The following is a 23,190-nucleotide window of genomic DNA, read 5'->3' on the forward strand; positions in this document are numbered from 1 at the left end:
GTGTGGTGCGAGTGTGTGGCTGACAGCTGCAGTACAAAAATGTAAATTAGGCACTGGTTGAAATTAACCATTGGGTTTTGCATATGTAGTATTGTGTAATTTATTGTAGTCTATTTGAGTAACCTTGCTATGTTATTGTTTTATGTGCTTTTCAATTTTTGCTTAGTACATCGTAGCAATAGATCTTCTGCTTCACTATAAAGAGAAAATTGCTTAAGATGTGTTTTTCCTACTCTAACCAAACTCATGGTTCTTTTGGCTTGGCTTGTTTGTACAGAATAAACTTAGACCAACATTTTATTTGTCGTTTGTTTATGAAAAGCCTACTGTAAGGTCTTCAGAGAGATGACTGTAATTACATTGTAACTGTATGTATACCAATTCAGTTATTCACATTTAAAAAGCAGTTTTATGAACCTTGCAGAATATTGCTCCCTCTCCAAGTGGTTTGGACCCCTTGTCAAGCTAAACCCAGGGGTCTTTCTGTACTGAAAGGACACGATGGACCTCAAGCTTTGCGATTTGAGTTCTTTGAACCTATAAAATTGTTTACTGGTAATCTAAATGAGATGGCTATTAAAAGATTTTTGGAACTAAAGATGAGTCTTGTCCGAATCTGGGATTTGAACACAATTTATAGGGAAAAAGCAGGTATAATGACAACTTATAAATCGTATATGTCAAGAAAGGTAGTCCTAAGCTGTATAATATCTAGGTCATGATTAGCCTTAGAGATGCAGTTACAGGGGAACTGTGCTGCATTTACACTGTTACACTGTTCCTGGAGTGTTTTTTAAAACCTTGGTAAGCCGCTAAAAAAATCATGTAAGATATTTGAAAATCTGGGGATAAAGAAGTGAGATCAACAGACCTCTGTAACTGGCTTCTCTTCTTCGCTTGAGGCTAGCAGCTGGATGCTGCATCAGCTGACACTATTTCAGCACACCTAACTCTCCAGCTGAAGTGTTTTCTGATGAGTTGCAAAAAAGATGTCTCCAGTTCAGTTATAATTTGGATTTTAAAGTCCAGTATTGTTAAATAGTTTGAATGTGATGCTGAATAAGTGGAATCTCGATTATTTCCAGTGAAGTAATTTAAAAGATGTGAGGTTAATTTAGGTTTAGATAAGGCTTGGGGTTAAAATTAGACTATCTATGTTGATTTGTTCTCTCTAAAGCATTACTAGGTCAGTAACTTATATATGCTATGTTGGTTATCTTTTCCGAGTGTAATAGATAATATAATGGATTGGCCTAGCATCTGGGTCTGAAAAGTGAAACCACCACAGATATATCTTAAAACTACAATCTTTCTAATAGCCAGTGGGGCCAATACTTGTCTGTGAAAACACTTCCAGCCCTATAGAGGTCTATGAGAAAACAGCCTTTAGCTTTGACATATGTAATAACTCCTACTGATTTTTTGGGTTCACTCACTTGTTTTGACTCTAATTGAATAAAACATTATTTCCATTTTGCTCCGTTTTGCATTCCAAGTGTCTGTTCAATTTAATTCAGTGTTATTTATATAGCGCCAAATCACAAAAACTGTTGTCTCAATGTGCTTTATATTGTAAAGGTGCTACAATACTAAAGAGAAAATCACAAAAATCAGACAATCCAATTATGAGCAAACACTTAGTGTTGGTGGGAAGGAAAAACTCCCTCTCAACAGGAAGAAATCTCTGGCAGATCCAGCCTCAGGGAGGGGCAGCCATCTGCTGTGAACGGTTGGGGGTGTGAGGCGACAGGACAAGAGAAACACTGTGGAAAAGAGCCACACATTAATGACTAATTAAAGGAGAAAGGAGAAATTCTTAGAAAGAAGAGATCCTCCGAAAGAAAAATCTCTCCATACACCACAGTGGAGACACAAACCATGCCACGGTGTCTAAGTCCATCTATGTCCAATCTATGAATCAGAATCAGATTGCCTTTTATTGTCATTGCAATATCTAATACAAGAAATTAAGGTGATATTTCTGCCAACAAAGACATTCACACAAAAAAACAGTTTTTACATAGTGAACCAAACCCTTTCAGGAGAAGACAATAAATATTTATGAATATGAATGAGTCCAATTGCCTCACAATAATAATGTTTAATTCAGAACAATGTTTACACATGGAGAAAAACTCATGTTGGACATGTAGGGTCTAAGCAGGTCAAACAGCAAGTGACCTGGTGGAAGGTTTCTTTAGTGATCCTGAAGGCTCTTGAGAGGTATCTCTCTCTTGCAGTCTCTTCCATAGAGGGGATACAGCCAGTGATCTTTTCTACTTTCTTTGGATAGCCTTTTTAATGTCCTGCACTGCGGGAGGCCTGGTGAGATTGTTGGAAATAAAGGTCCCAAAAAATTTAAAAACATGGACCCTCTCAATAGAGTCTCCACTGATGACCGAGTGAGCCTCTGCTCTTCGTGATGTCTATGATTTATTTTGTTTTCTTTTGCAAGATTGTTTGCTGAACACCACATGACCAGTTGATGGACCTCAGCCCTGTAGAGAGAGTCATCTGCCGCTCATATGAGTCCCACTAGTGTGGTGACATTAGCAAATTTAATAATGGTTTTAATGGGATGGACTGAGGTGCAGTGTTTGGTAGGAGAGGAAAGACTAAACTCAGCCAGCTTCTTGATCAGGCTCTATGGCGTGATGCTGTTAATGTTGAGTTATAGTCAACATAGAGCATCCTCACATTTTTTGATTCATTTGATGATTCAAGGCGGAGTGGAGAGCTGTCGCAATGGCATCCTCTGTGGATTTGTTCACTTTGTAAGCATAGTGATGTGGATCAAGAGTCAGTGGAAGACAGGCTTTGATGTGATTTGATACCAGCCCTTCAAAGCACTTCAGGATTGTAGATGTTAGGGCAACAGGTCTGCCTGTAGTCAGTGAGGGAGTCAGAAGCTTTCCTTGAGTCTGGATTGATGACAGATGACTTCAAGCAAGGTGGGATAATGATTTGTGCAAGGGTTAAAGATGTAGTGGTGAAAAATGCTGAGGTCTGGACTGGGACACGCCTTGAGCACTTTGTTGGGTACCTTGTCTGAGCTAGAAGCTTTTCTCAGCCTTCCTTGGGTTTACCAATCTAAACATGAGGTTCACATCACACTCCTGTACAGTGGTAGATGGAGGGCCCAAACTGGGTCTTTTAACCTCAAAGCCAGCAAAGCAGCTTACCTCCTCTACCAGGGAAGTGTTCATGTTGTTGAGTTTGAGATTGCTGTCCTTGTGATTAGTGATGTGTGTCCTGCCAAGCCTGCCTGAGTTTATTATCAGTAAAGTGGACCTCAATTTTCCTCTTACAGTCCTGTTTGGCCTGATTGATGCCACTTTTCAATCTTGTCTTCGAACGGACATGAGGGCTAGATCATTCAGTCCTCAAGGGAGACTGGACTTCCTTAGTTATCCAGGGTTTCTTGTCAGAAAAAAACGCTGATGTGCTTAATAACACAGGTGGAGATGCAGCACAGTTTGTGTATATTTCAAAAATTTCCCATTTAGTGTGTGCAAAGCAGTCCTGTAGCTCAGTGATAGAGCCCTCTGGGGAGGTTTTGATGATCATTATGTGTGGCTTTGTTTTTTCCTGAGGGCTGCGTGCTAGGGGAAGGAGTAATCAAAGATGGTCTGACAGACCCAACTGTGGAAGGGTCACAGTGCTGTATGCATCCCTGATGTTGGAATACACCCATGTGGCTTTGTGTATAGATCCACCTGGCAGCCCTGCTTCTGCCTTCCTCTCTTTATGGCACCTTCATTGCTTGGCAGACCCCAAAACAACCTATGGTGAGCCTGGAGGTCTTGTTATGTCCACTGGGATGTTGTGAACTCACCAGAGGTCCAACATGATAGCCACAGGACACAGTTTATAAACTCCTGACATCTATATAAGAGCATATCTTTACAGAGCATGAACAGCAATGCCAGAAATAACACAAAAGACACCACACTAGAGAGCCAAGAGCTATTGCACTAATACACAGAAGTTATCTTGAGTGTAACACATTGTGCACTGTATAAATGATCAGATCTACATCCATCATTTATATACAGATTATGATTGTATCTAGCGTTCGCTATCAAACACTATGGCAATGCAGCCAGTAGTCATCAGACACTGACTGATGAATTGGCACTTTTGTCCAGCATGTGGAGCGTTGAGAATACTAAAATTATCCAGATCTCATCTTTTCATCTTCTTTGCTTGGTACACACCTCTAGAAAAACCACCAACACATTCCTTACAGTCCTCATGTTTCCTTAGGTGTTCCTGCTACTGCTGCTGTTTTAGGCTTCATCTTTTAATCATGTTAAAACACACTGGCTGGTTTCATATCCCAAATACCCAGCTGAAAGAGTCTGAGATCACTAAAGATAATCAAACAAACATGGAGGGAAGCTTAGTCCATCCTTACTTCAGCATCTGGGAAAATAAATAATTTAACCCTCGCCACAGGAGGCCCTTGGCACTGAAGTCACTCCCGACTGAGCCTGACTTGTTTTTCTCCTCCAAGTGCTTGTTTGTTTGTTTGAGAGCTGTTTGTTTGGTTTTTTCATAAGATAACACGACACACATTATGACAACGGTGATAAGAGATTATGTAAATACTTTTACAGGGCACTTCTCCACTCCCTCTGTATAAACATGCATATTACCATGTTCAGTGTGTAAATACTGGCAAGTGTATCTATCCTAGGCAGTCAGTTATAAAAGTGTCATATCAATTACACTGTCTCATAGGCCTACATTGCATTATTTTAACATACCCTGCAGAGTAGGACCGATAATAATATAGCTACAATTTCCTATGTGATTATGCAAAATAGCCTTTATAACATTTGCACGTTAGTTGAACGCTTGGGCAGTAATATGTTTGTTTAAAATATCAGTTCATGCATTAACCAGAGGCTGTTACGCAGACTTATTAACTGCTACCGAATAATTTATCATATGATCTATGGTAACATCACCGGCCACCATCTGCATCAGCTTTGTGGAATGCAGTTTATTAATAAAGTCTCTTTTCATGCCACCCAAGACAGCAAGCGTCTAAATCCAGTCCCCCTACCTAATCCCCGTCCTTTGATTGTCAACATTAAGCAAAGCTGACAGCCATTGTACACACTCATATGCAGTACAGAGGTTAATTAATGCTTCTTGTCTGTCTCTCTTTCACATTCTCTCATATGTCTTCTTAGAGACTTCAAAGGCATCACTTCCCTGCACTTTAAGTGTATCAGAGCCAGTGTCATGAATCCTTTCTAAACAAATCACTTGATCTGTAATTGCTTTGAGAAAGGTTGCAGAATGGAAAGTTAAACCAAACAATTTCAGCATCCAGAAGCTGATTATATTTGAAGGAACTGTCTGAGGAGGAGTGATTTTTTATTTATTTTTTGGGTCGGGAACACAGCAGTCCCTCCAGCTTTTTACAGGATCCGGTGAGTTGGTAAAAATTGCACTGCATCTCTAGCAGTCCCAATAACTAATACAACTAGATAACTGTATAGGCAGCATGGTGGCATGGTGGTTAGCACTGTTGCTTCACAGCAAGAAGGTCCTGAGTTCAATTCTACCATCAGCAGGGTCTTTCTGTGTGAGGTTTGCGTGGGTTCTCCCCGGGTACTCCGGCTTCCTCCCACAGTCCAAAGACATGTACTTTGTGGGGATAGGTTAATTGGAAAATCTGAATTGCCCATAGGTGTGAATGTGAGTGCGAATGGTTGTCTGTCCCTGTGTGTTACCCTGCGACAGACTGGCGACCTGTCCAGGGTGTACCCCGCCTCTCGCCCTATGACAGCTGGGATAGGCTCCAGCACCCCCTGGATAAGCAGAAGCGAATGGATGGATAGATAACTGTATAATAATATAAAGTGCTGTTTCTCCAAAATAATTAAAGCATTCCCTTTTTAATTCCTGGTAATTAAATGTGATATAATAGTGTGATAATTTGTGTCTTTTGATGATGATATTTGATTACGTCTACTTGTGCACTGTGTGCTTTAAATGGCATATGAAAGGAGAGTGAGGATTTTCACTCTCTCGTAAAAAAAAAAAAGCATGGTGTTTTCTCCTGCTGCACACTGGCGCCTTTGTAGTGAACCCAGCTTTGACATCAACTGGGTCAAACATGAGGGAGGGAGGGAAGGAGGACAGCAGCTGGACCCAACCATCAATGTCACCCTTGTTACTCAACTTCGTCAATGTCAGTCACTGAGGTTTAGATTTATTTTCCTCTTCTGTCTGTGCGTGCTTCTTATCTTTAAGTGTTCTGCACAAATGGACTTATAAGCCACGAGACCTGTTACCTGTGGTGCTGATGTCTGACATGGGGTGTGTGCAATAAACAGATGAATTATCAGCACAAAAGTGTAAAGAGATAAAAACATGTAGAAAAAAAAAAGTAGATCGCAGAATAGCTGAGTTGTTATTTTACTGAATGCTTAAAAGTGTAAAGTGTGCATGTAAAAGCTGGCATGTTTATTAAATTACCCACATATGTTATGATAGAATCAGGGAAAGAAAAGAAATGAAAATGCTGTAAAAGGAAGAAGATAACAAGATGAAAGTTCGTGTTAGAATATTTGGCCCACTCTCTGTTCCCCGTGGCTCCTTAAATAATGACTGGCAGCTGAAATGGGTCTTTGTGACTTTAAGATGTGACTCGGGGAGATGTGGTCTATCTATTGTTGATGAGACAAAAGCGCGAGTTAGATTCATATAGGGGTGGCGGCGAATAACTTCTCATATCCTCATATCACAGTCACAAAGCCACCCAGCAAAACTTCAATAACCTGACACTTCTTTCCGGACATGGGTGAGTGCACAGAATTTCTAATGGTTCTTATCATTTGTTATTGATGGGATTCATAAATTTTTTTTAAAAAAAAGTCTATTTCAATAACCAGTACTAATGTTGCCTTTGATGTCCTTTGATATCAAGTCTGAGGGAAGAATTGCTGCAAATTAATCCTCTGTTTTAATTCATCAAAAGCATTTCTAGACCCATTTTTTGATTTAATTCCCTTTTTGCCCCTTGATTCTAACACATGATGCAGGTTAACATATGATGGTGATTTCAAAAGACCAAAAAGAAAAACACGTGCACGCTGCCAGGATTATTTACCTTTTTGTCACCTGCTCTAATCTCTTTCAGCAGTAAACTAGAGTGGAATCAGAGTGGCATGACAGAGCTGGGCAGCAACTCTCATCATGCCAAGGCCATGCCAGGTCACTCATGTGAAAGAGGTCAAATACTCCCACATGTGTCACGGGCATATTTTGTCACACTTCCAAGAGAATTGTGGACGCAAACAACTTCTGCTAAACTTGTTCTCACTTGCAAATAGCCTCTGAGTGAAATTCTGCATGTTTGTTTGGGTTTTTTTAAAGCAGCTTTGGAGATTTCAGTAATTACCTGACATCTGCTGCAAATGCACTGATGCACTTTGCACTGAAATTCAAACTGAGGCTTTTGTGGCGTTTATTACTCTATCAATACAACTACTGCTGCAGCCGGGCACAGATTAAGCGTGGGCGTCCGTAGGCGCTATCATTTTTGGGACTAACAGTCTTCCTGCTGTTACTATTTATATTTTAGTAACAGTTTGTTTAACTCACAGTTTCTCTTCCTTCCAACTAAAAACCAAAAGATCTTGCAAAAGATGAATGCAGAAATAGACATGTTTGGGGATGTTTGGGCCTAACTAATTTTGAGTTGGGCTTGGTATTGTTGTTGTTGTGAAGATATTCAAATTGCCCCTCTCCTTCATAATGCTTCCACCCACTCTTTAAACACTTGAACCCGGCCCCCACCGACATTGACACTCGGTGCCATGGTACCAGTCTCAGCCAGCTGTGGAGGGAGGAGGCCCTGAGTAGTGACATTGGCAGTGGTGGAGAGACGGTCCCGGTGACCCCTCCGCCATTACGTTAGTGTAGTATATGTGTGTATTGTGGCACCATGGTCTTTGTTTGACATCACTGGCCTTTGTTCCTTCCCAATCATGGCAGATACAATGGATATTGTATCTGCTGCCACAAAGAGATGCTCTTTCTTTGGGCCCCCTGAAGCCAGCGTTTCACCACCATCCCTCAATCGCCTGGTGACGCCTGTGACCACTGGACAAAGAGGGCTGGACCAGATTTAGTAAGAGCAGAGCTGTGAGGTGTTGGCACAAGCATTTGAGCTTTCACATACTGGATGAAGTCAGCGCTGAGAGGTTTATTTTACAGTAGCAATACCTTGTAGAGAGCTCTGTACAACACTTGTTGGCACTGGAACCTTTCTTATAGCGGAGTACAGCATCAGAAGCAGCAAATGTTTCCGGTCAGGCAGCCTTGGCTTTGCAAAGCCTTAGGTGCTTTCCTCTATCCCATTTCTGGCAATGCATTTATTAACACTTTGGATGTTTGCTACCTGCTTCAACAGCTCAGCTTGCTCTGGAAGAAGTGCGTGAGATTGCTATAAAGTCCGTGTTGGCTGCCTTTGTTTGGACGCTTTATTGGGAGACGCTGCTTGAACTCTTGTTTGTCACTGCTGTCTAATTTATCTTCTTTTTTTTTCTTGGTCTTTTGCTTTTGCTTTCTTGCCTGTTGTTGGGGTTTTGGTGTATGCTCATGGATTTTCAGACAAAGCGAGGCCTTTTTCATAGCTCCCCCACTGGGTGAAAGAGTCCCCCACTGTGGCATAGATGTGCTGTGTGGTTATATGTGCGGTGTGTGCCGCCTGTGTGCTGATATATTATGCCCCCTCAGGTTGCTATGATTGCTGTATCCGGTGCATTGGGGCAGTGCCCTACCCATCCCTGGTGGCCACCTTGCTGTGCTATGCTGGCATGGCATTATTTTGTGGCTGCGGGCACGAAGCGCTGACCCAAACCGAAGTCCTCGTTGAGACTTACTTTGCCCGCAACATTCAGGACTATGTGGTCATGGCCTCTTTGTGAGTGATTTTTCAATAACTTCTCTCAGTTGTAGCTTCTTTTTTCTAGTCTCTGGCATTGCTTTGTTTTAACTAATTGACTGACTTCTCTCTGTGACTGTTCCAGTATCAAATACTTCCAGTACGTGATCTATGGTCTGGCTTCATTTTTCTTCCTCTATGGTATCCTGCTACTGGCTGAGGGCTTCTACACAACAAGTGCTGTCAAACAGACCTTCGGCGAATTCAGGAGTACCCAGTGCGGCCGCTGCCTCAGCCTGACGGTGAGCACATGGGTGGAGGAGGAGGGAGCGAGGAAATGAAGAGGGAGGGGAAATGTGAGGTGTCAACATTGTTGAGATGCTGAATTCTGGCTTGTTTTGAGTCTAATAAATATGCTCTTTGGTTCTGCAATTTCCACATGAATTATGGTTCATTACAGATTTAATGACACCACATTTATCACGCGGAAAGTATCTATTAGCATCTGTGTTGCGATTCTGTGACCTTGTGTGCTGCACTTTTTTGCTACAACAGTTCATCATAGTGACGTACATCTTGGCCTTCATCTGGCTGGCGGTGTTTGCCTTCAGTGCTATCCCAGTCTTCTTCTTGTTCAATATGGAGCAGACCTGCCACACCGTCAACATCCTGTCTGAATCAACCCCCAGCATTAATCAGCATGGCTGGATCTGCATGGACGCCAGGCAGTATGGTGCGTTGCTCGTGTAACTACTGACCACATGGTCCCCCTGATGGGAATGTTAATGCGCCCTTGAAAGCAATTAATCACCGTGTAGTGGCTGCTAGACTGATGGCTATATTAGTCAGGAAATAATGAAGAGAACTACACCTTTATGGTCATTTCTTCACTATAGTTTCCCCGACATGCTTCAGGCAAGCCAGAGCATACACGGATCATCAAATCTCATCATAATTCAGCCATAGTATGAGGTTTCTCACTTATGTTATGTCTCCATTTAAGGTCTGCTTCCTTGGAATGCAATGCCAGGCAAGTCTTGTGGGACAACCTTAGCAGCAATCTGCAAAACTAGTGAAGTGAGTAGAGTCTTTATACAGTTCGATATAGCATTTTGGCATCATCACATTAAAATCACTGATCAAAATCGACATAAAATCTGTTTTGAATTATTAGCAGGACAACGTGCATATGAGAGAGCTCACAGTAACACACAAGAGTTTGATTAAACGCCCTGCATGTGTTTCAAGCTAACCTTTTTTTATTATGTCTTCCAGTTCTATGTCACATATGACTTGTACATAGCTGCATTTGCCGGTGCTGGGATCACTCTGTTAGCACTGGTGAGCTATTTTTGCATTATTTCTAGGACATTTAAGCTAACTCCATTTAAACAGCTGAATCAAATTTAAATTTTGAAATGAAACCACTCTGCGGTGTTGGTGTTTTTCCTACGTCATCATAATAGTGCTTGTCAAGGATTAATATTGCCAGTGACCAACAATATTTTCTGAGAGTTCCGTTAGCACAGGTCAAGAAGTTAGCTATTTCTTTAAAAACTATCATTACCAAACCAATGCAAGTAACCTAAATCTGGCTGGCAGCAAGTCTATCTTGATAATATATATATTTTATTGCATTCATTAATAAAGAAAACCCTTGAAATGCTTACCATTTATTCCACAAGAGGGTCATATTTGAACACGGGCATCTTTTTCTTATTTTTCCCCCTAAATTGCAATGCTGTGACATCACAACAGCATGATTGGCCAGTTTTAGTGTTCATCCTGGACATACATTAATATGATATATATGTTTTATCATATTATCTACATTTATCATATTATATAATGTTATGATGAAGCAGGAAAAACACCATCACTGGTACATCCGATAAACGTTTTTTCTCAATCTAGGCACTTGAAAATGAGTTTCCAGAAACAGAGCTGCTTTTACTGTTTAAAGTATCATTTTGAATGGTGTTGTGAGTGGAGCCGCTTCTGATTAACACTGTACACAGCAAAGTATGTGAATTATTTGGAGGAACGGCGACACACTGTCAATGTCAGTTTTCAATGCTATGATCTTCACGCAAAAAAATTCCAGTCACCTTGTTTGTATTGAGCAGAAATAAATGAATTTTCAACGTGTGGATTTCTCTAAACCAAAACTCTGTTCGTGACTACACACAGTCAGAGATGACTATTAAAGTTTGCTTTCTATCTTGGATGATTAAAGCATTATACTGATCACTTCTCCTCTTGGAGACAAATGAATATTCATTGTCTGCTTGCAAAAAAAATGCTTACAGTACTCGTTTATGTGTAGAAGCTGATTATTTTTTTCATTTCATTAATTCTTCCACTCACTCTAGTTCCTGTATCTGGTTGCCACCACCTACAACTACGCAGTTCTGCGGTTCCTGGGCAGAAAAGGCATTCGCTAAGTGCAGCGCCTCAGTTTTCTCTGTTAACCCCATTGTCCGACTACGAGATGGACAGTCAGCCTACATTCATCCTCTGGGAAACGGCAACCTCCAAACCTGGATTGCCTGCTATTCTTTAAACCTTTCCAATAACAGAAATAGTTTCTCATCACTATTATGTATGAACAACAGACAGAGAGATGAAGATAATTTACCTCCAGCAATGAGCTCTGGCCTGTGCATCAGATCCTCCTTTCAAGATGATTCTCTTAGCTTTGTTGTTCATTTTCCCATTGCTGGTTGTATCTCTCACTTTATCCTTTGTGTGAGGCTTTGTTGGTGCTCATTGTGATTTATGATGTTTCATGAATAATTAAGAGCAATGACAGCTTGCCTCGCAAGTCATAACTGCATGCACAGTATTCAGTGGTTACTGACACCCAAATTGGCTCTCAGTATGATTTTGTGGCTTCTCTATTATCAGCCTTCAAAACTGCATGAACTAAAACGAGTGAGGCTGAACGAACCAAATTTCCCGTTGAGCTTTCACTTACAATAAACGTGCTTTTTAGTCATACTTATACAGTCTCTTTTTTTCTCTTTCGTTTAAATGCTACCATGGTAGGTGGGATAAAAAGGTGTTCAGCACAATATAAGCTGTTTTAGGTTGCAGAGGGGTTGATGCTTCAGTAACTTGTCCCCAGGTGTTTAGCGTGTAGCCCTGCTACTTAGACTTGTGTGTGCTTATTTGAAATTAAGGCTCATTAAAACATTTAAATCTGATGCGTGGAATTTTATTCTAGCCATATACAGTTGCATTGCTGGTATTTTTTTTTTTTTTGCTGTATTTTTAATTTATCCTTTTCATTGCAGAATCATTAATCATAACAATATACTGCCCTTTTACTGGATACAGTTGTGACAAAAAAAGAAAGAAAGAAGAAGTCGATAGGGAAGTTATGGGAAATAATGGACAGCACATTCATCAAGGTATGCTTGGACTATTTTCTGGAAACATATTTGTCCCAAATAGGCATCATTTCTTAACCGCTTCTGAAAAACACACTCCACACTGGATCACTTGGTCCTTCAAAAACATGGGGGTCAGCATATCTCCAAGGGCCCTAGCACAAACCCCGCACTGCAAAAGCATGCTCAGTGTTAATTTCATGTACGAGAGATAGTGAAAGGATATCATAAAAGCACAGATATACAGCATTTTTACAAAAGAAGACATAACAAACCTTTAAACAGTCTGGGTGGCAGTTTATCGAAGGCTCACTGAACATGATCTTGACATTTCCATTAATGATTTGGTTGCAGAAGTAACAAGGAGATTTGCCGTGACTGAAGCAGGTGGTTAAAAAACAAAGCAAAGGTTATGAACCTTATTAATTTTTACACTTATGTACACTCAAAAAAAAAACATTCTTGGCTCTCATAAACACAAAGCAATAATTTTGACTAAATGTAACTGAAATATATGAAATCAAAAGTGAATTTATTCAAATACTTCATCAATTAAGGAAGATATGCTGAATGTATAACAATCATGACCAGAGTCCATTAAATTACGGTTTTACATTTAATGTATGTAATTAAACCACTTGGAAAATTTACATGTAATCAAATTACTTAATGTCAACATTTTAGGGATAGATATTTTTTGAGTGTTGTATAACTATGTATAGTAAGAGTGAGAAACTTACATGGGCTTATTCAGAGTTTTTGTTGAGTTTACGTCCTCTGCAGGCTTTTGAGACACATCAGAACTACAAAAACAGTCACAAACAATGAGGATGATTTTAGTGCTCAAATAAAAATATGCGAACAACACTGAATACTCTACTGTTCCTTTATTTTTTTTAAATAAAAACACTCACATATGGCTATCATCACACTTTTGGTTTGGTTTGAAGTCCTCAGAGTGGGGTTGTCTTGGATCTTCCACAGGTTTAGGAACAGCTTCAGCCTTGGCCGTCTCCACAGCTGAAGCATCAGTCAGTCTAATAGCTGCGTGCTCTGTGTTATCCAAAACACCTTCTGCATCTGAAGCAGCTACTTGGTCAAGGGCATCTTCAATGTTCAACTCTTTGTCACAGTCTGCTGCTGTCTTAGGTGTTGGATCAAAACTTTGTTCAACAACAGTGCCTTCATCTTCACGCTCAACCGCCTCTTCAGTTCCGCTCTTAAAAACCGGCTCAGAGGGTGGTGCACACTCGACTTTAAACTCCACACCCTTGGCAGTGTCAGCATCGGATTGACTAGATGGTGCAGGCAGAGTGTCGGTGACTGATATGGTGCTGTTTTGTAGAGCAGTTTCTTCTTCTGGTGTTGCATCACTTACAGCGGGTGTTTCCACACCGCCTTGGAGAGAAGCTTCTTTTCCCGATGTTGCCAAAGCAGGTGGTCCATACATGTTTACTCCTGCGTGCTCTAAATTAGTTGTATTCGGCGGTTCTGTTTTGATTACAGATTCTCCAGAGACTCCAGCGGTGCTTTTACTCTCACTACTCTCTCTCACTGTGCCTTCCGCAGCAGAGATTTCTGCAGGGGGATTTTTCACATCAGCATCTGCGGAGGCCTTATCCTCATTGTGACAGGTGTCAGCTGGTGCATCAGCATGTTGTTCCGTGTTTTCTGCAGTTGCTTCAGTAAATGTCTTTTCTGGCTGTGCATTAATATTTTGAATAGGTGCTTTTGTGGGGGGTTGAGGCCTGTAAAAGAGAGTGTTACTTCTTCCCCACTTTGCAACAAAAAATTTGATTTGTAAGCAAAATAACAAACACTCAGCATCTTTAAATTTAACACTTCCAGTTACAGTCTCGTATACTAACTCTATCTTCACTGTTGAGCCTTCAGGCCGAGTGTCTTTCGGAGCTGAAATATTTTCAGCACTTGCCTGATTAGCTGAATTCCTAAAACAGACAAATAAAGCACTGAGTATTTGGTTTAAATGTTCAGATTTAACTGAGATTAAGCTTGAAATATGCAGATTTGCAGAGAAGCAGTAAATATTTGCTCAGGTTTTGCACAGTTTAATTTACATTCAGCACCAACATACCCTTCAGATGAAATGACCTCTGCCTTTTGAAGAGGAGAACTTGGTGGAGGATCTATTGCTCTACAAGGTACGAATAAGAAGAGAAAAGAGAAAGCCTTATATTTTCTTAATTGCTTCTTCAGAACCAATAAGAGATTTCATCACCTTCTAACTATGTTGGCTCAGAAATAAAGTCTAAGCCAAATGCTCCACATTAGAGTAGTGACTGATGTATCTAGTGAGCAATAATATAAATGTACATCATTAGCTATCATATATAGTGCTTGCTTAATGAATACAGCGTCAGCAGTATTCTGGGAGTTTCAGAATCTCTTATATAAACAACGTTCATCCATAACTTACATTAAAAAAAATTTGTATGAAGAGTGCAACCTGCATTGAAGGATGAGCATTCTGAGCATGTGAAATCAGTGATTGATGAAACAAAGCTAACAAATAAGGCCTTAAATGTCAACACAATGTTTATTAATGGTGTAAATATCACCAGACACGTTGCAGTGAAGTGGTGGCTGAGGCTGGTAATAAATGAGAGACACACAAACTAAAATCTAACTTTTCCCGCAGGAGCAAAGCCTCTTGATACAGAAGAATATGCTGTATACACAACAAACTGTGAGGTAATGGTCCCTTTGCAGCCTAACAAGTGACAGCAAAACATGTGGTGTTTGTCATTCATGAGTGTGTGAACTGAACTATTAATTCAGAAGGTTTATGACTTGTGTCAATTGCGGTCATCTAAAACAGCGAGTATACACACATTTGTCTATCTTTTTAGTGCATTTCTATTATTTCTGTTAAAAAAAATCTGACTTGATAGAAAATGTTTATGGACTTTGAACCATCAGACCCAGGGAACAGATGCGTAAAAGGCAGAAAGGGCGAAAGGTACAGCAGATGGCTAAGACATCAGCACAACTTTTAATTTTGGAACATCCAAATAAGGACAACATAACAGTGTTTGCTGGGTTAGTTTTGGTAAGAACACTTTGGGGAAGCTAAGCTTCATGAGGCCTCTTCATAGCTGTGTCTCTGGTTTTACTCCAAATAAGGAGAACATAACAGTGTTTGCTGGGATAATCTGGGAAAGACAGACAGACAGACAGACAGACAGACAGACAGATAGATAGATAGATAGATAGATAGATAGATAGATAGATAGATAGATAGATAGATAGATAGATAGATAGATAGATAGATAGATAGATAGATAGATAGAAACGGAACAATGATGTAAGCATTATGCTTTATGTAGCAGCACAAATATACAAGGTACGGATAAGAAGTGAAATACACCAGCAAGCCCTTTTGGAAAGGTTTTAAAGTGGCCTAGACAAAGTGGGACTTACATCCAATTGAGATATTTTGGCATGTTCTCTATTAGACTGTTCAGCCCTTCAGTGTGGCGAACTGCAGTATCACAAACGCTTCAGTTCCTGCTGCCAGGGGTGGCACAACGAGAGGGCAATTACTTTTCACATAAGACCAGGTAGTGTTGGACATTTTTTCCGCCTTAATAGAGGAAAGGATCATTTAAAAACTTTTTTGTATTTACTCAGGTTATCCTTGTCTAATATTAAAATGTGTTTGTTGTTCTGAAACATGTAAGTGTGACAAATATGTACAAAAAATAAAATAAATAAATCAAGAAGGGAGAAAAAAAAATTTTTTCACAACAATGCTGGCTAGCTGATTATCATTACAAGGGTACTGTAGTGCAATTTATTGATTTGGTCAGTGGTCAGCGTCTCCATAGGCTTGGGCTCTTATTTTCTTGATACCTCTATTTTGAAAGCGTCGTGGAAATACTTCCGGTCTTGTTCCGCTTTTCCCCGGCTTCGTAAAGTAGTAGCATATTGCTAAGCGGAGAAGTTAACGGCGATAGTCAAATGTAGCAGCATTATTTTAATTCTCTGTAACTAGCAGACATATCAGTGGCCACTGTGGAATCAACACTACCCAGGTGGGCTGTTTTCAAGTGTAGTATCGTCTCAAAATAGCACCACAGTCCTTACGTCTGCTGTTTTACATCAAAAATAATACCAACACGGTCCGAGACGAGTAAGTCGCTTCGTATTTTACGACTTTTACTTTTAATAAAAAACATAATAGTAGTTAATAGAAAATTCATGTGGCCTGCTGTATCATTTTTAGAGCTAAATGAGGTGCCTCCAAAAATGTTACTTCCCGATGCTTTCCACCAGGTTTTGAAAGAAACTTGACATAAGCCTATCAGGTTACTTAACACTGATACAGTGTTTTTCAAAACAAAATATAGCATAAATATTATTTTAGGCCCGGTTAAAAAAATAAAATCTTAAATGGCATTCTGTTCCTTGTTATTTCAATACATTAGTGCAGGCTCTAAACATTTTAAGCAAAAAAACAACAAAAATAGCAAGATCTTTTATTCTTATTGAAGTGAGCTTAGAGATCTAAAAATGCATTACCTGTTTAATAAAGTCAGCTTTATAGGTGACTAACAAACTCAAGCCTTTTATATCTGGTTGTCATGAGCGCTGAAGGACTGCAATAAACTCCAACTACACAAAGTACAAAGCAATTATTTCTGGTAAAGTAAAAATGTGTTTAATTAGTAAGCTTATACCAATGTCAATGTGATTTGTGATTTTTTTTTGGTGCTTAGCCAGGCCACTTTGTGGCTGTCGGATTTTTACTTGTATGGTTCATCTCAGTATTTTCTTGTGTTGCCATAGGGGGAAAAATGCCATCGAGAAATCACCTTGATAAAATCGGGAGGAAGAAAAAGAAGAGGTGGACAGAGGACGCCATGGAGCGTGCACTGATAGAGGTCAAGTCAGGCAGGTGCACAGTGAGACAAGCCGCCAAGGAGTTTGGAGTCCCTAAATCTTCACTGGGGGACAGAGTCAGTGGACGGGTGACCCCTGGGAGCCGTAGCGGCCCGGCTCAGCTTATAACATCTGCTGATGAGGAGTTGTTGGTCGAGTTCTCCTTATACATGTCCAGGCATGGATTCCCACTTACAAAGCAGCAGCTGGTGTCCTTCGCATCGTCAATTTATAAGCGGCAACACCGGAGGGTGGCATTTTCCAAACTGGGCCAGACATGGTGGCTCAATTTTAGAAAGAGACAAGAGAAAAACATCACTATTCAGCCAGCAGACAATGTTGTCCGTGGGAGGACTGTGTCAGTGAGAAAGGAAGCAGTAGATCAGTTTTTTCACCTCCTGAGGACTGTTGTAGATGCTCATGAGCTCATAGACAAGCCTCACCAAATTTTCAACTGCAATGACACAGACTTTCAGCTGAGTAGGAAGAGGGTGACTCTCCCCAAATCTGTCGGTCTAGGCTACAAGCCAGCGCCAGGCTCCAGGGACCATGTCTCCGTCTTGGCTTGCTTTAATGCGGTTGGAGAGGACATCCCCCCATTTATAATCTACTCAAAGGCCTATCCAGGGGGAGTATGCTACAAGACACAAGGACCACCGAATGCCCTATACGGGTGGTCAGACTCGGGATGTATCAATTCAGACCTCTTTAAGAAATGGTTCCTCAAACATTTTCTCGTGCACGCACCAAAGGAGCGTCCACTGCTGCTGATTTTCGATGGCCACAAGTCACCCGTGAACCTGGAGGTGGTGGAAACAGCTCGTAAGGAGGATGTCATTCTTCTGTGCCTCCCACCTCATTGCTCCCACATCCTCCAGCCACTCAATGACGGTCTCTTTGTGGTCCTCAAGCAGCACTTTGCTTCATTCCTAGGCGACGGCTACACTACTGACACCCACTTTGCAGTTAGCAAAAAGGAGTTCTCAGGGGTTTTCAAAGGAACATATCAGGTAGCAAAAGAGGAGGAAGGTGTGAGAATTGTGAAGGAAGGCTTTAGGAAATCTGGGATCTACCCACTGAACCCCTTCACCATCTGTGACAGACACATGATATCAGCCCACCACCCTGGCCAGATAGCTGCACCCTCCTTGTCAACACCAGTGCCGGGAGTGCACACTGTAGGAGACCTCACAGATGCTGGGCCGTCTTCCTAATTCATTGCTATAAAAATGAAAGTGTGATTGACTGCATAATTGAGCAAAGCAGAAATGAACACAGGCTCGTTCTGTCTTTCAAAATACTGAATTAATTACAGTCCTGTTTTTAATATAGTGAACCACCTCCTGCTGCCTCCCTGCAGAGAGCCCTGTTTGAGGAAGGCTTGCATTGTTATTAATTACTACTCAACAATGAGCTCAGTTTTAGTTATCCGGTAATAATGTTTGAATGCTGCACAACTGTGGTTTTCAATGGGTTGGGAGTCCCAAGGTGAACATGATTTTCAAAAGAATAATAAAAGAAAAATAGAGGAAATATTTCTGCTTAACAAAAATCTGTAATTTCTCTTCATAAATGCTTCCATCTTCTTGTGAATTATTGGATGGCAAGCCATTTAAATTAAGTGACCCATAAAAGAAAAACACTTGCAAGGCACTCACAAGTTGCTTCAGCCTAGGGGATTGTGAGCAAAAGGACATTTGTAGATATTCAGTGCCATCTTTTTTTTGGTATTGCTGGCCAGTCAGTTAGCGAAGCTAACCATCATTGGTAAGGGGCATGATTTCAGTTTAGTGGTCTCTGACAGTAAGTGAGGGAGGGGAGGCTGTGAGGTGTGAGTTGCCCGAGCAGTTCTGCACAGATATAACACCGGTGATTCACTCTGTCATTTGTTTTATGTATGTAAGTAATGTGACAAATTCACTCGATTATCTCAAACCCACTGGAACGGATAAAAGAATGGATTTAAAGCTTGGGCACATTTTCATATGTTATCTGTTGTAGACGTCTGATAACTACACTTTATGCTGTGCAAGATGTCTCTGAAGCACAATCAAGCCTCTTAACTACCAGACTGATTTTGAGTGGAAGTTGGAACCATTTATTGAAGGATGTGTCATCAACAGATGATGCAGCTGTAGAATATGATACACCTACTGCTGTTGTCATGGTTTTCTTTGGAGGTCAAAGAAAATATGTCCATTTTTGGTTCCAACGGTTGTTGTCTTTTTTTCCCTAAATAGTTTGAAATTGTACATGTGATTCTATTGTTCCTTTACTTACATCTACTGGCCTCTTTGTTAGGTACGCCTGTTTAGCTTCTCATTAATGCATATATCAAGTCAGCCAATCACATGGCAGCACTGTGCTATCATGTTAATGTAGATCATAATCTCAGGAAGGTTTCCAGCATGTTGTTGAATCTATGGTATGAATAATTAAGACAGTTCTGGAGGAAAAGGGGTCCAACCCAGTACAAGCAAGGTGTACATAATAAAGTGGCCTGTGAACATAAGTATCCTGAATAATTGTGAACACAGAAACTGATATAAAAGTAAACCCAAGACCTTTTTAAATAATTTGCTTCTTTCTGTTCACCTGGAAGAATGAACCCTACGTGATCTCAGGGGGAAAAGTCAGACATCTAGAATAAAGATATTTTTAAATGTGTTTGAAGCAAAAATTTGTCCATAACCTTAATAATTTACAAAATTTTGCTGTAGCCATAGTTGAGTGTGTGTGTGTCTGTGTTATGTACATGTTCAGGCTGAGTGATGTAATGTCAGTGCAATTGATACATTTGCCGACAATAGTCAGGCAGCTAAAGCTGACGTATCCTTTATTTAGTAGAAATATTGTGCAACCAAGCAGAAGAACATCTTGCTGTTCTATTACCTGTATAAAATAACTCTGTATATGACTATAATTATTGGATGCCTATATCAAAATCATAATTTTAATGCACAGGGGTATTAATATTAACATTAACCTTTTTTTTTTAAACAAAGCTGGTAAAACATTTGTCACATACCATATAATTAACAATCTCATATGTTAAGTTGTTCCCTAGAAAGCCTTTGCTACAGTATTCAAGGAAAAAATACGCATGTGTCCTACAGGGAAGCACCCCAGTAAGATTAACGTTTGATCAACCAGCTTAAGTGTAGGTCACACTGCAGTGTATTTTAGAGTTTTATGGATGCGGTACAGATGCCCAGGGCTAAGTTAATGTTTTTGTACTGTATGTTAATATCACAGATGGTGATTTGTGCCTGAAGCCTGGAATATTTTTAGTTATGATTCAATGACACAGCACAGTCGAAGGACAATTTGAGTTTAACTTGCAGAACTGCCACCACACTGTGTGGTGCCATACACATGGGTCTAATATTTAAGTTTTACATTATTTTTCTTTAAAAAAAAAATAGATTTACAGTCATGGTAAAAATTTATGGCCTCTGTTAGTTCTGAGGTTTACATATGAGGGCATATTGAAAGTAAATCATGCTCTTAAAGTTTCTGAAATACAACCTCAGATGAACAACAATGCGTGACGTATTACACGGTTTAAAAAAAACAAACTAAGCCAAAATGCAGAAGGAGTGTGTGAAAAGAACAACCAGTGACTGAGTAGCTGGTAGAACCACCTTTAGCAACAATAACTTGAATAGCTTCCTGTATGACTTTATCAATCTGCCACATCATTGCGGAGGAATTTTGGTCCACTTTTCTTTAACTTGTTGCCTTTTTTCTTTTTCAGCCATTCTGTTATAGAGTTGCTGATGTGATTGGATTCATTGTCCCGTTGAAAGAACCAGTTTTGGACAAGCTGTAGCTGTCAGACAGATGCCCTCACATTTGACTCTAGAATACTTTGGTATACAGAGGAGTTCATCATGGTCAAGTTAGTGATATCAAGGTGCCCACTTCCTGTGGCTGCAAAACCAGCCCAAATCATCACCCGTCCACCAACATGCCTAAGAGTTGCTATAAAATGTTTGTGCATTTTTTTGTTGTTTGTTTGTTTTGGGGGGTGTTTTACCAAACATGAAACTACACACTATGGTCAGACATCTCCACTTCTGTTGTTCAGTCTTTTCCTGGTTGCACTGTCACAAATTTTAACATTTTGCATGCTAACCGAGGCCTATAGACTCTGATTTGATTTCTCTAAGCACCTTAGGGCGAATTTGGTGATAAGGCTGTACTTAGTTCTTCACACACTACTTCTGCATTTTTGCTTTGTTGTTGTCTTTTTAAAAAAAAACATATTTTAATATGTGAAGTTTTAAAGTTCATCTGAAGGTATATTTACCAAGCCATGGTAAGGACTAGACTATTATTTTTCATATGTGCGGATGCTTGAAGCCTTAGAAATGAAAGTTGTTGTTTTTTTTGTTTGTTTGTTTTACCATTTCTGTGTATTTGTCAGTTAAATCCGGTGTGCCTGAGCAACGTTTACATTCAAAAGTGTTTTTTCTTTTTTAAAATAATTTTGCAGCACTCACTCAAATCTCCTGGCTGCCAACCGGACTTGTGAACTCCTAGCTGGAATAGATTTAGTTTCCACATCTGTGTTCGTTCTGCAACACAGAAGAGGTTGCTGTGACACTGAGACAGGACAGCTTCAATTATCCCTTTCAATTAAAAAAAACAAAATTTTAAAACTCAATTTTTGAAGTTGCATCTCAATCACTGTGAGTACCCCGCTGTGTCTTGTTCTTTCTTGGCATCATTTGATCTTTGGATCCAGCTGCCGTCCTTTTTTAACGTAGACCGCACCCTGATGTTTTGAAGCACCTCGCTTCTGTTAATATCTACAACACACACACACTTTTATCAGTACTGCATACCAAGAAATAGTTTTTTCTTCCATGTTTAATCTTATCAAATACTCACCTTTTGACATGCTGCTGATGTTTTCTCAGATGTTCAACCTGAGGAAATATTTGATGATAAACTTTCTGTACGTTTTACCTGTCATACTCTACACTCATTCCCAACTCACCCCCTTTCGCAACCTGTAAAGCTGTATTCCTATACACAAAAAACTCACCCACCATGATAAAGTGATATTGAAGCATTTACTCTTTGTTATTAACACATGTGGACAGTTATTATTATCTGAATAAAACCATTTGAGCATACCAGAAGACATTCCACAATAAAACTTGTGCAAAAATCTAATCTGCTTGTAAACACTATTAACAAATGTATCTCGTGCTCTCCCCAGTCTCTCTGCATCTTGTCATATTGCGCATCTGTTCTGTATTCTCTTCAAGCGCCTGTTAACATTTTGACCTGTGCTTAGTGCTTTAATCTCTTGTGATGAATCTTTCTGGAGATGTGCCAGCCCCAATTAAGCAGGTCAAATTCATTATTCATAGAAAAGGAAAGCAATTCAGATTTGGTAATGAGGCCTTCCTCACACAGGCCACGAACAGGGGTGTGAAGTCCATTTTTGTGCCGTATTGTGTTCTCACCTGTTTGTGTCAGAGCAGATCAGTGCCGGTCCTCCTCCGGGTCTCTGTGACACGCAAATAAGATGGCAGAAATACCTCCACCAGAGCCCCCACCCCTGCAGTTTCAGATCCCGCCCCCCTCCCCTGTTAGTTTTGAAGTGCCGCACCTGGATGATGCTACACAGGCTCATTGAGCAAGCGGATAGGCTGGGTGATAAGAGGGGCAGCACTGTTTTGTGGTTTCGATTTTTCTGAGTGTGAGAGGTCACATTCCAGAGATGTTTTCTAGTGAGATTTTCAGTCTTTGCTAAGAAGCAAATTAAAAATAGGCTTTTATAACCTGCCTGACAGCTTAAAGGTATTTAAATGAACCCTGCAGGTTAGTACTTGATGCTGTTTTCTTTCCTACTAATGGCTATAGCAGGGGATTAAACTGAACTCAATTCTGCTCAATATTAATGTAATCTCTTTATACACTTATTGGTGAGACCCTCCACAACAGTCCCAGTTTCTCATGTGGTCCCATGGG

At 40.2% G+C, this 23,190-nt stretch overlaps 3 protein-coding genes across 7 annotated transcripts; 2 read left to right on the top strand and 1 right to left on the bottom strand.

Moving 5' to 3' along the window:
- The first annotated feature begins 6,685 nt into the window (after positions 1-6,685).
- On the top strand, positions 6,686-12,114 carry plp1b (proteolipid protein 1b). 2 transcript variants are annotated; one of them, XM_005922078.3, is made up of 7 exons: positions 6,686-6,820; positions 8,761-8,947; positions 9,054-9,210; positions 9,464-9,641; positions 9,912-9,985; positions 10,184-10,249; positions 11,281-12,114. In XM_005922078.3, exons 1-7 carry the CDS (start codon positions 6,817-6,819, stop codon positions 11,350-11,352), a joined length of 738 nt encoding a protein of 245 aa, XP_005922140.1. In that variant the 5' UTR covers positions 6,686-6,816; the 3' UTR covers positions 11,353-12,114. The 2 variants fall into 2 exon arrangements, with proteins under 2 accessions (XP_005922140.1, XP_005922139.1); XM_005922077.3 differs by lacking the exon at positions 6,686-6,820 and adding an exon at positions 7,997-8,363.
- A 44-nt stretch (positions 12,115-12,158) lies between these two features.
- si:dkey-125i10.3 (zinc finger protein 185) lies at positions 12,159-22,758 on the bottom strand. Of its 3 annotated transcripts, XM_042220829.1 has the most exons (10): positions 22,683-22,757; positions 22,099-22,136; positions 21,905-22,016; positions 21,708-21,782; positions 14,396-14,455; positions 14,169-14,249; positions 13,215-14,048; positions 13,041-13,103; positions 12,576-12,678; positions 12,159-12,472 (listed from the first exon to the last, which is right to left on the bottom strand). In XM_042220829.1, the coding sequence occupies exons 2-10, from the start codon at positions 22,106-22,108 to the stop codon at positions 12,368-12,370; spliced, it is 1,443 nt and encodes a 480-aa protein (XP_042076763.1). In that variant the 5' UTR covers positions 22,109-22,136; positions 22,683-22,757; the 3' UTR covers positions 12,159-12,367. The 3 variants fall into 3 exon arrangements, with proteins under 3 accessions (XP_042076763.1, XP_042076761.1, XP_042076762.1); XM_042220827.1 differs by having other exon boundaries at positions 13,215-14,249; positions 22,683-22,758; XM_042220828.1 differs by lacking the exon at positions 22,683-22,757 and having other exon boundaries at positions 13,215-14,249; positions 22,099-22,673.
- On the top strand, positions 16,212-19,715 carry si:rp71-1d10.8 (tigger transposable element-derived protein 6). Of its 2 annotated transcripts, none has more exons than XM_005922073.3 (2): positions 16,212-16,355; positions 17,110-19,715. In XM_005922073.3, the coding sequence occupies exon 2, from the start codon at positions 17,118-17,120 to the stop codon at positions 18,414-18,416; it is 1,299 nt and encodes a 432-aa protein (XP_005922135.1). In that variant the 5' UTR covers positions 16,212-16,355; positions 17,110-17,117; the 3' UTR covers positions 18,417-19,715. The 2 variants fall into 2 exon arrangements, with proteins under 2 accessions (XP_005922135.1, XP_042076765.1); XM_042220831.1 differs by having other exon boundaries at positions 16,219-16,453.
- Positions 22,759-23,190: the final 432 nt, after the last annotated feature.

Source organism: Haplochromis burtoni, unplaced genomic scaffold (genome assembly GCF_018398535.1).
Source record: "Haplochromis burtoni strain Fernald_Lab_line unplaced genomic scaffold, NCSU_Asbu1 Contig_56, whole genome shotgun sequence".
NCBI lineage: Eukaryota > Metazoa > Chordata > Actinopteri > Cichliformes > Cichlidae > Haplochromis > Haplochromis burtoni.